The sequence below is a fragment of the Ursus maritimus genome, unplaced genomic scaffold, assembly GCF_017311325.1.
Source record: "Ursus maritimus isolate PB19 unplaced genomic scaffold, ASM1731132v1 scaffold_34, whole genome shotgun sequence".
Classification (NCBI taxonomy): Eukaryota; Metazoa; Chordata; class Mammalia; order Carnivora; family Ursidae; genus Ursus; species Ursus maritimus.
Window position 1 is genome coordinate 9,387,498 of NW_024426008.1, and position 12,425 is coordinate 9,399,922.

Consider the following 12,425-nt stretch of genomic DNA (forward strand, 5'->3'; position numbering starts at 1 on the left):
AAATGTACTTGTGCTCTATTTTACAAATAAAAAATGGCAAATCCTTCCCAGGTCTCACTCAAGGAGGTGACTGCATTTGGGATAAAAAACAGGACACATAACATACATTAAAAGGACTAATGAAATAATAAAGTATGCACAATAATATCAATTTGGGAGTGGCCACGGAGCTTATCAACAGTTGGTGACAGTGAATTTTGCTATTTCTATTGAAACTCGTCTTGATCTGGGTATCCGTTATTTGCTAGAAGGTATTAGAGATGTGTAGGCATTTGCGGTTAATAAGACTAATTTCTCAACCTCAAATTCCTAGCAAGTTTTGGGTACTTAGCCTTCATAGTTCTGAATCAATACCCTCCCATCAGCCACTCAGATGAGAAAGATAATGATATGAGGAATGTAATGACTTCTCTTCATGAACTGGTACCACCAGCAACTGGGCAGCTCCTGGCAGCACATGGAAATGTCTGCTCTGTCACCACTTTGAAGCCAACCAACTTTTACCCCTTTGCCACCAGGAGGCATGAGCACTGGAAGATTCCACCATCCCAGAAAATGCTTCCTTGGTTTCGCTTCTGTTGTTTCAAGGGATGAGAGAAATGGTACTAAACATTCCAGAAGATGGTGAGAAAGCCCCCAGTCAGGAGAGAGAGGTAGGAGCCTCATTTCGGGGGTCCTCTTGGGACAGCTAAATTTGGGCCTTCCAACCTACCACCAAGGACAAGAGTGGATCATGGTCCATGTTTCTGGGGCTTCGCTTTGGACACATGGAGTTACTAGATAGTCAAATGACGAGCAGACGCCCTAAACTCTTATCCTCAACAGCCCTAGAATACACACCGTTCTGGTTTCTCATCATCAAATAAACTTGATTCTTGGGCTCCCACAGTGCTTTCTCCTTTAGGTCCATATTTACATTCTCTAGCCTTGTTGAAAAACTTCAGATACAGGTCTGTAAATAAAAGGCTTAGGAATGAACTTGGCTCCTGGAGCTATAGAAAACAAGATCAATAAAGCCAATAGCATGTGGTTTAGTGGCCACAGAACTTCCTAGAAGAGAAAGGAAAAGGAAGAAAAAAGCCCAACACTTTAACAAGTGAATTTCTCTCATTTTACTTGACACCTAAAAAGGTAAAACACCTTAATTACCTGAATCTTTACAGTAAGTTTAAATTACATTTTATGAGCTATTCTGAAATCTGCCCTGTTTAATAATCTGTAACGTCAAGAAAACATTTTAAAGTGTCTCTCACAATTAAACCCATCCACAACCTTGTATAAATCAAAATTTTGCTACCATATCAAAATGTTACACTGGGGCTGTATAACATTGCCCACATCCTCATTACATGCAACACTAATTACTACCAGCAGATTCAGAATTTTCTGCACATTAAAGGCTTTTAGAGGAGCTATAAAAAATTTCAGGCACCATTAATTTAAATTTGTATTGAAATTTCCTTTTGACAGATGGCCAAAAATTACTTATTATTTAGAGTACCAGAGCTGCCTGTTTGCACATTAGAAGAGGAAAGGGAAAAATTAAAAGCAAGAAGGAAATTTATGTCACGTTCATTACCTGTGAAATGTTAAGGAGCATTATCCTGCATGAATAAATTATTTCATACAAGCCTGACTCCAGCTGCAGGCAACTGGCACGCTCCGGCTGATAAAAACCATCTCAAGTCACACAGCAGACAATCATAAAAAGCCCCTCTTAACCAGGAGCCACTTAAGGGAGGATGAGGACGATCAATGGAACAAGCACCTAACCGCTTCTCTGAGCATCACAGAACACATTTACGAAAATTAGCAAACTTGTTTCACCTTGCAAAGCCACAGCACAGCCCCAAACCCGACACAACTTCAAATCTTGAGAACCGTACCCAACAGGAACATCTATTTATAGCTACCATTCCATAATAAATCAAGGCCAAATCATCCACCCCTATTTCCTCTTTGTTTTCCCCCTGGCTTCTAGCTACGTAGACACTCACTCCCAGACTCATCCTGAATGATTATAGATGATTTCAAAATACACCCTGGTCTGGCATAAGGGAATATAAAATGTAATTGACACAAAAGTGTGCACTGGAGTATAAATATTTTCACAGTCTTCTCAGAGTGGGGCTGGAGAAGAGGCTTTTGTTTAGTTCACTGGCCTGCCTAAAGGTATGTATTTATCATAAGAAGGCAGGGAATGTTTATATCGTTGGCCCCAGAATAACTAGACAGGCTTTCCAAGGGCTGCTATCAGCTAATTCTGGTCAGTTCATTTACTTACCACTTCCTAAGTACACATGTGTGGAACACTCATATCAAAATCGCTTCTTTTAATCTAGGTCCTGATATGCATATTACACAACAAAACACACAACTGTAAAAGCGTAATTAAATAAGTCAGTGTGTGCAGTTCCAATTGTAAATGTTGACATTTCTATAGGCGTACAGATGCCCTTTCAAATTATAAAGACTCTTGAAGGGTAAAATAGATACACTTAATTTTTATTTTCCATTATGTAAGGGTTTTGGAAAAAAGGACAGAGAGTAAAGAGGCGTTCAAAGGGACAGCACAGGTGGTTCTAGGGGAAGATTTTAGTCTTCATACACATAACTTCATTAAAAACTACAAGAGATGTAACTGCCTATGCTCCAGAACAACTGTTGCAAAATACAAGGAAAGGACTTGACAGCATCTGGGCACTGGCCAATGCCTGAGAACGGCCTTGTCCTTTTAATCTTTACAAAATACAACACATACATGTAGGCAATTATGCATAACACACTGGCATATTTACATCGTGCCTGGCTCAAAAGTGATCAAGCAATTTTCATGCCTTCCTCACTTCCTGCCGTGGTAGCCTGTTTTTCTCGTTTAGCTTACTCTATAAATTCAGGCATCCTCAGCACACCCCATTCTGGTGTTGCACAATCACATCCAAATAATTAGGCCCTAAATACTTTTCCTCTTTCCCTACAACTTGTCTGTAAAGAGATACAGAAGCAGATAAGAGAGATGCAAAACCTAAGGAGAATAACTTGCTATACTGGAAAACAAGATGTTGTTAAATAAATAAATATCTTTCTGGCAGAGAAGAATGCTTTTATACATTTTGTTAGGGCGTCTTGTAGGATAGAACTGTTTTCTAAAATGAGACTAATGTATATTTCTTATAAATCAATTTATTTACTTTTCATTATTATTTATCTTATAGCCAAAGCCTAACTGAAAAAAAAGTAGTTATTCTTCCTCACATAGCAAGACATAATAAAAGAAGCAACGTGAGCCAGATCTTCCATAGTTCCATCCTGGGCTACAAATCCAATTGTGATAGAAAAATGAGACCAATATTTTCAAAAATCTCAACCACACGACTGAAAGTAATCAAAAATACAGTTAACCACGGTTTGGTAAAGCCCACCAAATCATTCTGTGAATCTCCAAGAATCCATAACCAGATTTATTCACATCATTTAGAGACCTTTAAGCCATTCATTCATCTGTGAATTGGAGTCCTACCTTGATGGAGTCTCTGTCTGTAGGCCAAACAGCAACAGCACAGGTGGTGGGAAGAAGGAGAAAGAAAGTACCAGTTAGTTTACATAAAATCATACATTTATCAAACTTCATCTCTGTTAAATAATAAATGGCACAGATGTCATCTTTGCAGTAAAGTTAATTATTAATACTATTCAACCAGATCCACAAAGCACCAATCTACTCTGACACAAATTCAGAAACCAAAGCTGGCTAATTCAGATTATTTATACTCCTTATCGACTTGTCCACTTAAGAAAGTGTTCACCGTCATGCTTCAGCTCTGGATCATAGCATTAATGTAACTGGATGAGAAATACCACAGTGTTTCCAACATCAGAGATGGGAAATTTATGTTTATGTGATAAAAATCATTTACCCAAGATTATAATTCATGGTAATGACACTGAAACAGGAGTAGATATGAGGTTGTAATTATAACCACACCCTTCTAACCAATGAACCACCCATGTGCTAACTAAATTCCCACAAAGGAATGCTGGGAGAGACTTCTTCATTTGCTTTTCTGCCACTAACTAATAAAAAGTATTAGTAAGCACCATACAAACATACGGTCACACCAAAATATCTCTGAACCATTCATATACTTTAATGGAGGGAGGAAACCAATCTAGAAGGAGCACAACTGTCCTTTAAATCAATTATTCGCATAACAATTGTGTTGGTCTTATAGGAAGAAATGAGTTAATTTCATGCTTGTAGACAGCCTGTGTGAGAGAGGTAGTTAAACCAACAGATTTCATTAATTTGGGCTGTACTTTCTCAATTACTAAGACTACTAAAATTGTTTTCTTACCTGAGAGATTTTTACTGCACCATATAGGCTGATCTGATTTATAAATAATAATTGACTCTGTCAAATTATCAAGTGAGTCTTTATCAGTAAGTCCTTCCCCAAAATAGAATAGGTCAAAATTAGCTATTAAGGCCACTCACTATTTCAAACACAGAGCACTGTGGGATTTCATTACCGATTCAGACTTGGGGAACATAGGAGGTGGGTAGCAAGGGGTCAAAGGCAGTAACCAGGAACCAGGACCCCTTGCCTTTGGGGACTGCATTCACTGTTGCAAACCACTAGGGGATCCTTTGGAAAAAGATTGCTTCCAATCATTCATTTACCTTCCAGCAGAAATCCTCTGTGTAGTCACTGGGAAAATTAAATCCAGAGACAGAATAAACAACAGTATCTGGAACCCACACTCAGTGGTGGGCAGGTAACAGCAGGCTGACATCTTGAGGGAATCACTCACCTCTTTGGTGATCATTGTCATGGTGCTTCTTCTCATCTTTAATTGGAAGGTGGGACTGGCCTCCCAGGGCGCTGGAGAGGGCCAGAAGGCTGGCACTGCTCCCGATGGGTGGAATGGCAGGGGGCTGAAGTCCCGAAGGGTGTGGGGTCAGAGGCACCGGCAGACCATGTCCATGTGATAAATGCTGGGCCTGGAGTTGTTGCTGCTGTGAGGAATGAGACAAAGATATTGAACTTGTTCCCTATATCCACACCCCCCTGCAAAAAAGAAAAGAGGTGCAAAAGGATCATGGAAAACCCAACACCCACGAGGGAGAGATTTAGCCTTCATATACAAATTTTTTAGAAAGGGAGGGAGGGAGATGTAGAGTGGAGAAATGCTCTTTTTTCCTTAGATTTGGGGGTTTCGCACCGTACTGTAAGGAACTTAATTTTTAAATAGTGAAATTAGCTAAGTACCTTTTAATAGCTGAAACTCAGATTTCTTCAACAAAATGTCTGTATTTTGTTCTACCAAACATACGGCCTTGCTATCGTACATTTCTAATCAAAACATATACGTGACTGTTAAAGCAGTTATGTTGAACAAAAAAAGCTGAAAATTGAGAAAATTAGTGTTAAACAGTTCTCCCAGAACCGCTGCACAGCATGCAGCGAGAGTTAATTTGAAAGAGAAAACCTGAATTAACAACCCAGAAAAGGAAACTGGTTGCAGCCACCGTTTTAAGCCCTTTAAGTGTCCTCAGCGGTACTTGAGCAAATTACTAAAGAAAATCTAATGTAGCAAGGCTGGGGTCCTCCTGTAGGCTTGCTCAATAATGCTGAAATAATTGGGCACTCTGTGCACGTTTAGTGATGCTCGAATGGAAAGCTAGAGGCCTGCCCTCGCACTCTTCTCCAGCGGCCGCCTCTGTGTTGTGACAGGTTTATCTGAGTGGGACTGTGATGCATGCACCGGTAACCGTGCTGACAAGAGTTTAAAGTCATTTTCCCCAGCACACTGGCGACACATGGAGAAAGCCCTCAAGAGGCTGCAACGGGAGTGCCGGACCTCAGCAGAGGCCACATCACGCTCAGCAACAGCAACTGCTCTGGGCAGGCCTTGCTGCCTCCTCGCAGTGCGGAGGGGAGGGGGAGAGGACGGGAGGACTCCAAGTTAAACGCGTCCCTCCACAGGCACCCCCTTCCCCTGGAGACCCTGCTTCATGGTGCTCCAGGAGAACAAGCGCTGAGGAAGTCTCAGACTAACTTTTGTACTGATTACGTTTTAATTAATGCCTCCAAGTAAATCACTTGTCAGATCGATCCTATGACAGCCCAATAGTCTTCTAGAATCTTTCCAAGTAGGACTGTGTATGCTGTTCCCCTTCACTGATAAAAAGGATCTTGAAATGCCTTTTTTTTAAATAAATACTTCAAAGAAAAAAGTGCATTATTTTTTCTCCTCCCCAAATCACTTTTATTTCCTTCCTCTTTCCCTCTACCCATCTTCCTGTGTCTGACTATAGAAGTCAAAGTATAGCACTAATTAGCTCTTTTCTCCAATTGACCTGCAACTATTTTCTGGCTACATGCACTTAAAATATAGTCAATAAAGTACTAACACTTTTAAAAAAGCAAGTTTACATATATAAAATCGAAAAATCGGAGCAGTGATTCGGATATTCCACCAACCCACGCCCACGCTACAGTCCTGCAAAGCACTGCCTAACTAGATAGTTCGACACGGTGTATTTCTCCTTTTGAGTAGCCAAGATCATGTTCGTAATTCTTTACATACTGTAACTTAGCTGTCACCAGAAAGTATGAGCACACGATCATATTTTCTAAATGTGCAGAAAATAACGTCTATGAAGAAAACAAGGCCTTTAGGTAAACATACGGCCAATTTATTTCAAAACCTTAGTCAACTGCGATCACTAGAAACTGCTCCGACTCCCTATCTCCTCTAAATCTCCTAATACTTCCTGTGTATGGGTCGGGCACGCAGCCACTTTGTACCTCAGATCAGAGTTCAATTGGCGAGCATTTATTAAGAGCCTGCGAAGGTGTCTCTCTTATCCCCCTTCCTAGACTCCACGCTCTGTGAGTCTACATCTGAGGCAAACCCTAGCGGCCTGCAGGCAATGAAACTCAGGTTACCTGGACAATCCCAAAATATGTACGTCGGTTTCATTAGACATTTAAAAAAAAAAAGTCTCAGCCAAAAACAATAGCTTCAATGATCCAGGTGTCTCACTTCGATTTTTCTCAGGACAAAAAATAAGTACTATCACCCTCATTTATCTACCCAACCAGGAACGTTTCAAAGGCAGAAAAGATACCCCGAGTCTGTTGCACATGCCATTCACAGTAGAGACTTTCCGAAAGCCTCACTATCCCCCCTCAAAGTAGTCTGACACTAGCTTCTCCTCTTCTCCCCAGAATCTGTCCATCTCTGAGGAAGGAGGGCCCTTTTCCTGTCTGAGGCCGAGACCCTTCCCTGTCCACACAGGCTGTGTCAGCTATCCATCCCTCTTCCTTTCAGTGCTGCTGATTCTCCAGGGCTCTCCCCTACCTCCAGGTGTTCTGTCACTGATTTTGTCCTGCTAGCCAGCTGGATACCAGCAGCCCTAGCATTTTGGTTAAGATGAATTGCCTAGCGAACGCCAAAAGAACCCGGGGTAGCACTTTTTTAGGAGGGAAAAAACACTGTATTTTAATCACTTTTTGTGTCCTCCACTGCCCCGACACAGTGCCCTGCACATAACTGCCACTTGATCAATGTTTGTTAAATTTAATTAAAATAACCTTCTTTTGCCCTCTTCGGCTACTGGCCTATATATATACATATATATATATCCTTGACTTTGCACAGCCAATCTTCTCTAAAAACTAGTGTAAATTTGCTCTCTCCACTTCTCAGGAACTCCCTCCAGCACACACACACACACACACACACACACACACACACAAACACCCTTTCCTCTTTAACCCCCTATAGTATGGATTCCAGACCCACCATTCTCATGAAGCCCACGACCACCCAGACAGCAATCATTTCAAGACCTTACAATTTTCTCTCCGACATACATGCAGTCCTTGTTGAAACTTCCCTCTACCTGTTTCAGGAACACCGCAACGATCCCCAAGGCCTCTCTTTACCCGTCTGAATGCTCTGCCATTAGCTTTCCTTCTTGGTTTTCTCTGCTCCTGCTCACTGAAGAGGAACGGCCCTTAACTTTTTGCTCCTCTCCCAGGCTCTGGTAGCCCTGGCCTAACTTCTTGCCAGACAATTTTACTTGGCAGTCCAGCATTATGTTAAAATGAAAATGTTTAACACAAATGCCCTAGGTAACTTCTGCTGGCTCAGGTTAACCAGCCGCCATTGATTTGTTTTTATTCTGTGCTCCTACATCCGTAATGACCAAATCCTATGAATTCTCAAATAATTCCTTGTATTTCTACACCACCATACCCATCAGACCCTTATCATATTTTGATGAGAGCAAGCCTCCATTAGCTCACTTGAATTCCAATGAATTCATCCTGCATCACCACTGGCATGTTTTCCCCTCAATTCATGTCATCTCCCATCTCTTAAAACAACCTCACCCTTACGTAACCAAGTTGTAGTCATCCATCCGAGCTCACCTCATGTTCCACCCATTCTGCAAAGGCTTCTCAAACATCCCACGCGTCTACTATTGCACAGGACTCCCTGTATCATTCACTGGCATTGGCTGCCTTGTGAAGATACTGGTATTCATCTTTTTATGGCTAGGAAGACCTCTGACTTGCCAGCAAGACTGTGAGGTTCTGGAGAGAAGAGACCAGCCTCCAGCCTCTGCACCCCTGGCACCTAATTCACCATTTAGTCATATGTATTTAGTCATACATTTAAAGCTTTTGATAAATTAAATTTCCACTAAATATGAAACGAGTTCCTATATACCCCTTATCTGGCTTCCATTAAAGTTAATACCTTACATAACCACAGAAATTATCAAAACAAATATTAACATAGCACATTACTATTAAACTATAGACTTTATTCAGATTTCTCCAGTTTTTCCACTAATGCCATTTTTCTATTCTAGGATGCCACAATGCACTGAGAAGTTTTAATGATACACATGTTATTATACCAAAATTATAAAGCCGTTTCACAGATCTTAAGAATGGCAACATCCAAATTACAGTCACGTTGGTGAATAGAATATGCCTTGAACTTTGGAGACAGAAGAAGAGTTAGAAGGGGCTAACCATGAACCCATTTCACAAGTCATCCACTATACAATATCAAACAAAAAAGCATACTCAGTAGGGCCCCTGGTAGAAAGGAGTAATCTTTATCAAGTGTTTAAAATATAAAATTATAAAATAAGAATGTAATTAAATAACTCACCAAAAGATATATGACAAAAATATATACAGAAATAATTATGTTTTAAAATGTTTAAATCAATGAAACAGACCACTTTCTGTATCAGGTGGTCATTTTTAAGCTTCTTTGTAAGTTCACACTTAGAAACTATCCTAGAAGTAGAGTGCCAGATGCACACTGATAATGACTCCTGATTAGTCAATAAAACAAACATATAAGACGCCATCTTCTTTAAATAAAAGGAGTGAGTCATCAACAAATCAACTGAACCTCGCCCTTTCCTCGATTAAAAAATAAAATGGCTTCAATCTATCAAATTTCAAATAACATTCAAGATTTCAATACAAAAAAGAATCTCTGTCAAGTCTTCTCATCGACAGAGGAAAACTCAAAGCAGATTCCCAGGGAAAGAACTCAGTTTCACTGGATATTATTCCAGAAGCTTAGAGTAGCATAACCTAACGGACTGCCCTACAAAACAAGGAAAGCTTGCTGAGGTTGCCCCACGGCGTCCTCTGTCCTCTGGTCTCCGCCCCATCCGTGTTAATTACAGAGCAATTAACCTGCAAGATTTACTACTTTATGCTACTACAGTCGTGCTAAGAAACGTAAAACTTCTTGCTTTTTAAAGACGGAAGGAAACGAAGTATGTTAAGAGTACGTAGTTCAACGCTGACTTGTTACTAAAATAATTTAAGGCAAATTACCTAATTATAAACAACCAAGTTAAGAAATGATCACTTTATAAGAAAACGCCAAAAATCAAAAAGGAGGGCATAGACTGTAGTATCAATTAAACATTAAAATAAAATACACTCTCTGTAACCATAATGGAGAAAAACCTACTGAGAAAGATATATACCTTGGAAAAATTCTCACTGAGCTCCCTAGGCTGTTACTATCTCTTGGTTACTTAAGGGGGGGAGGGGGAGGTAAAAAGGGAAAAAAACACACACACACAAAACCCAAAACACTCTCTTATCTAAAACCACAATACAAAATAAAAATCCTTTTTTTTTTTCAGTTCCCTTGATAGGCCATTCAAGAAAATAAACATTAAAATGGAGTGAACTTTAAACTTAGACAAGTAAGCACCCCATTAAGATAATTAATTTAATTCTGAAAAATAGCCAGTAATTACTTCTGAAAATATACAGCAGTGAGGTGGTAGACATGGCCTCAATTGTGTTAATAGCTTTTACTGGAGTTTCTATAACAAAGAATTATTTCCCTGCAGTTTCAAGTTTGGAATGAAGGGCAGAAAAGGACCCATGAGCAAATCGAGTTCGCAGGAAATGTTTTTTGAAATGTTGTCTTTCTACAAAAAGAGGAATTTTTTTTAAAGATTTTATTTATTTACTTGAGAGACAGAGAAAGAGCATGATTTGGGAGGCAGAGGGAGAGAGAGAAGCAAACTCCCCGCTGAGTAGGCTTGACCCCAGGACTCTGAGAGCACAACCTGAGCCAAAGGCAGACGCTTAACCGACTGAGCCACCCAGGCACTCCAAAAAGGAATTATTTTTAATCAAATGTCCCCAACTGCTTGATAACCAGGGCCTGACAGGCCAATGACCAAGCAGGAGCAGGGTAAGTGCAGAGTTTAAGTAAATACATATCCCTAGCAATCTGGGACAACTCCAACTGGAAACCAGGCAGAGATTTTCTTGCCCACTATGCTACCAACCACAGAAAAAATCCTGAAAAGAAAAAAGGCGGGGGGGGGGGGGGGAAGCAGCATCTTTCTCAGAACAATGAGCACACTTAGTGTCATATCTTGGTTTCTTAAAAGAAAAAAAAAAAATGCATGGTGAGCTTGCAAGCTCTCAAGCTAGGGAGTAAGAAAGCTATCTAAAATAATGGGGAGTGACAACTAGGACATGGAGCCAACCAGAAGGGGTTCTGACTGGCAAAACTTGAGACAATTTAAGCATGATGAGGAATAATAACTGTAATAGATTATAACGCATCTAACACACATTAAGAAAGTTTCCAGGAGTGGGGTCCATGGTACCCCAAGAAAATAGGTGGGGCTGTGGGGCATTCTGGGGCCAAGGACTAGGGAATGGTTCCCAAATTCACAAATTCTTGCGCCAGCTGGCCAACATGGGTGCACAGAGCATGCGTTCCTTGAGACACCGTGGTGAGAGAAGTAATGAGGGACCCAGTGACCCTGATTGAGAAAAGCTGGGTAAGAGGAGGCAACAGACTCTGAAATGGAGTAGCAAGCCCAGGAAGGGCCCAGGACTGGGCTGGTATCTACTACACTCTCTGAACTCTGAAGATGCCCTTCGGTAAGGATTCGGTCTGTGGGGGCTGGGCTGAGTTTGAGAAAGAGATCCTGAATGGCAGTCAGTGATGCGTGCTAATGAAGAGGCCACCAGGCCACCAAGCTGGAATCATTACCATCTGTGTAAGCAACAGCCAGTCACTTAACATTTCTGGGCCTCAGTTTCTTCATGTAAAAAGTGGAAACAGTTTTAAAGTCTATCCCCTGAGGGTATCGGGAGAATTCTATGAGATTGTTCACATAAAACCCTTAGCACAAGGCTTGGCAAATAATAAACAATAAATGAATAAATGGTGACTGCTATCACCGAAAAAAGGTATCCAGAAGTCCATCCATACACACACACACACACACACACACACACACACACACACACACACACACGGGGATGGGTGGGCAGGAGGAGTTCTTCTTTACGGAATATTAATTTAAAAGGGAAAAGAATTTAAAATTTACTACTTCACCACTCCAAATGTATTAATAGCATCAACCAAGGCTAAAATCAATGGGTAAGAAGTTGTTGGGTGTCAAGTGATTCACTGTCAAATCATCACCCCACAGATTACCAATCTTCACCAATTAGGTGATACAACTGTAAATACACCAGCACCTAGGTAGTATTTTTACTAAAAATACTTAACTTGAATCTAAATATGAGGAAACAATCAGACAAATCAAGGTTGTGAGACATGCCACAAGACTGGTCTAGAATCTTCTAAAATGCCCAAGTCGTAAAGTAAATGGTTTGGGTACTGTTCTACCTTAGAGAAGACTGTAGAGACTGAGGAACAAAGACATTTGTGAGCATGAGTCACAGATCGGGAGGAAACTGCCAGGAAAAGAAGTGCTACCACAGACACTTTGTGGACTAGAGAATTAGGAATACAAACCATACACTGGATGTACAGATGTGTTGACTGTATCGTCCTTATATAGGAAAATACCCTCATTCATAGAAGAT

General features: G+C 40.6%; 1 protein-coding gene across 9 annotated transcripts in view; it reads right to left on the reverse strand.

The window, feature by feature from the left end:
* Positions 1-12,425, reverse strand: part of LOC103663284 (TLE family member 4, transcriptional corepressor) — a 139,135-nt gene that overhangs the window by 63,844 nt on the left and 62,866 nt on the right. For 5 of the 9 annotated variants that reach the window (XM_040620218.1, XM_040620221.1, XM_040620214.1 and 2 more), the window contains 2 exons: positions 4,813-5,017; positions 3,521-3,537 (listed from right to left, as the gene is read on the reverse strand). In XM_040620218.1, coding sequence (XP_040476152.1) covers positions 3,521-3,537; positions 4,813-5,017 — 222 coding nt within the window. The remainder of the gene's footprint in view (positions 1-3,520; positions 3,538-4,812; positions 5,018-12,425) is intronic. The other 4 variants (XM_040620219.1, XM_040620215.1, XM_040620220.1 and 1 more) reach the window with 1 other exon arrangement.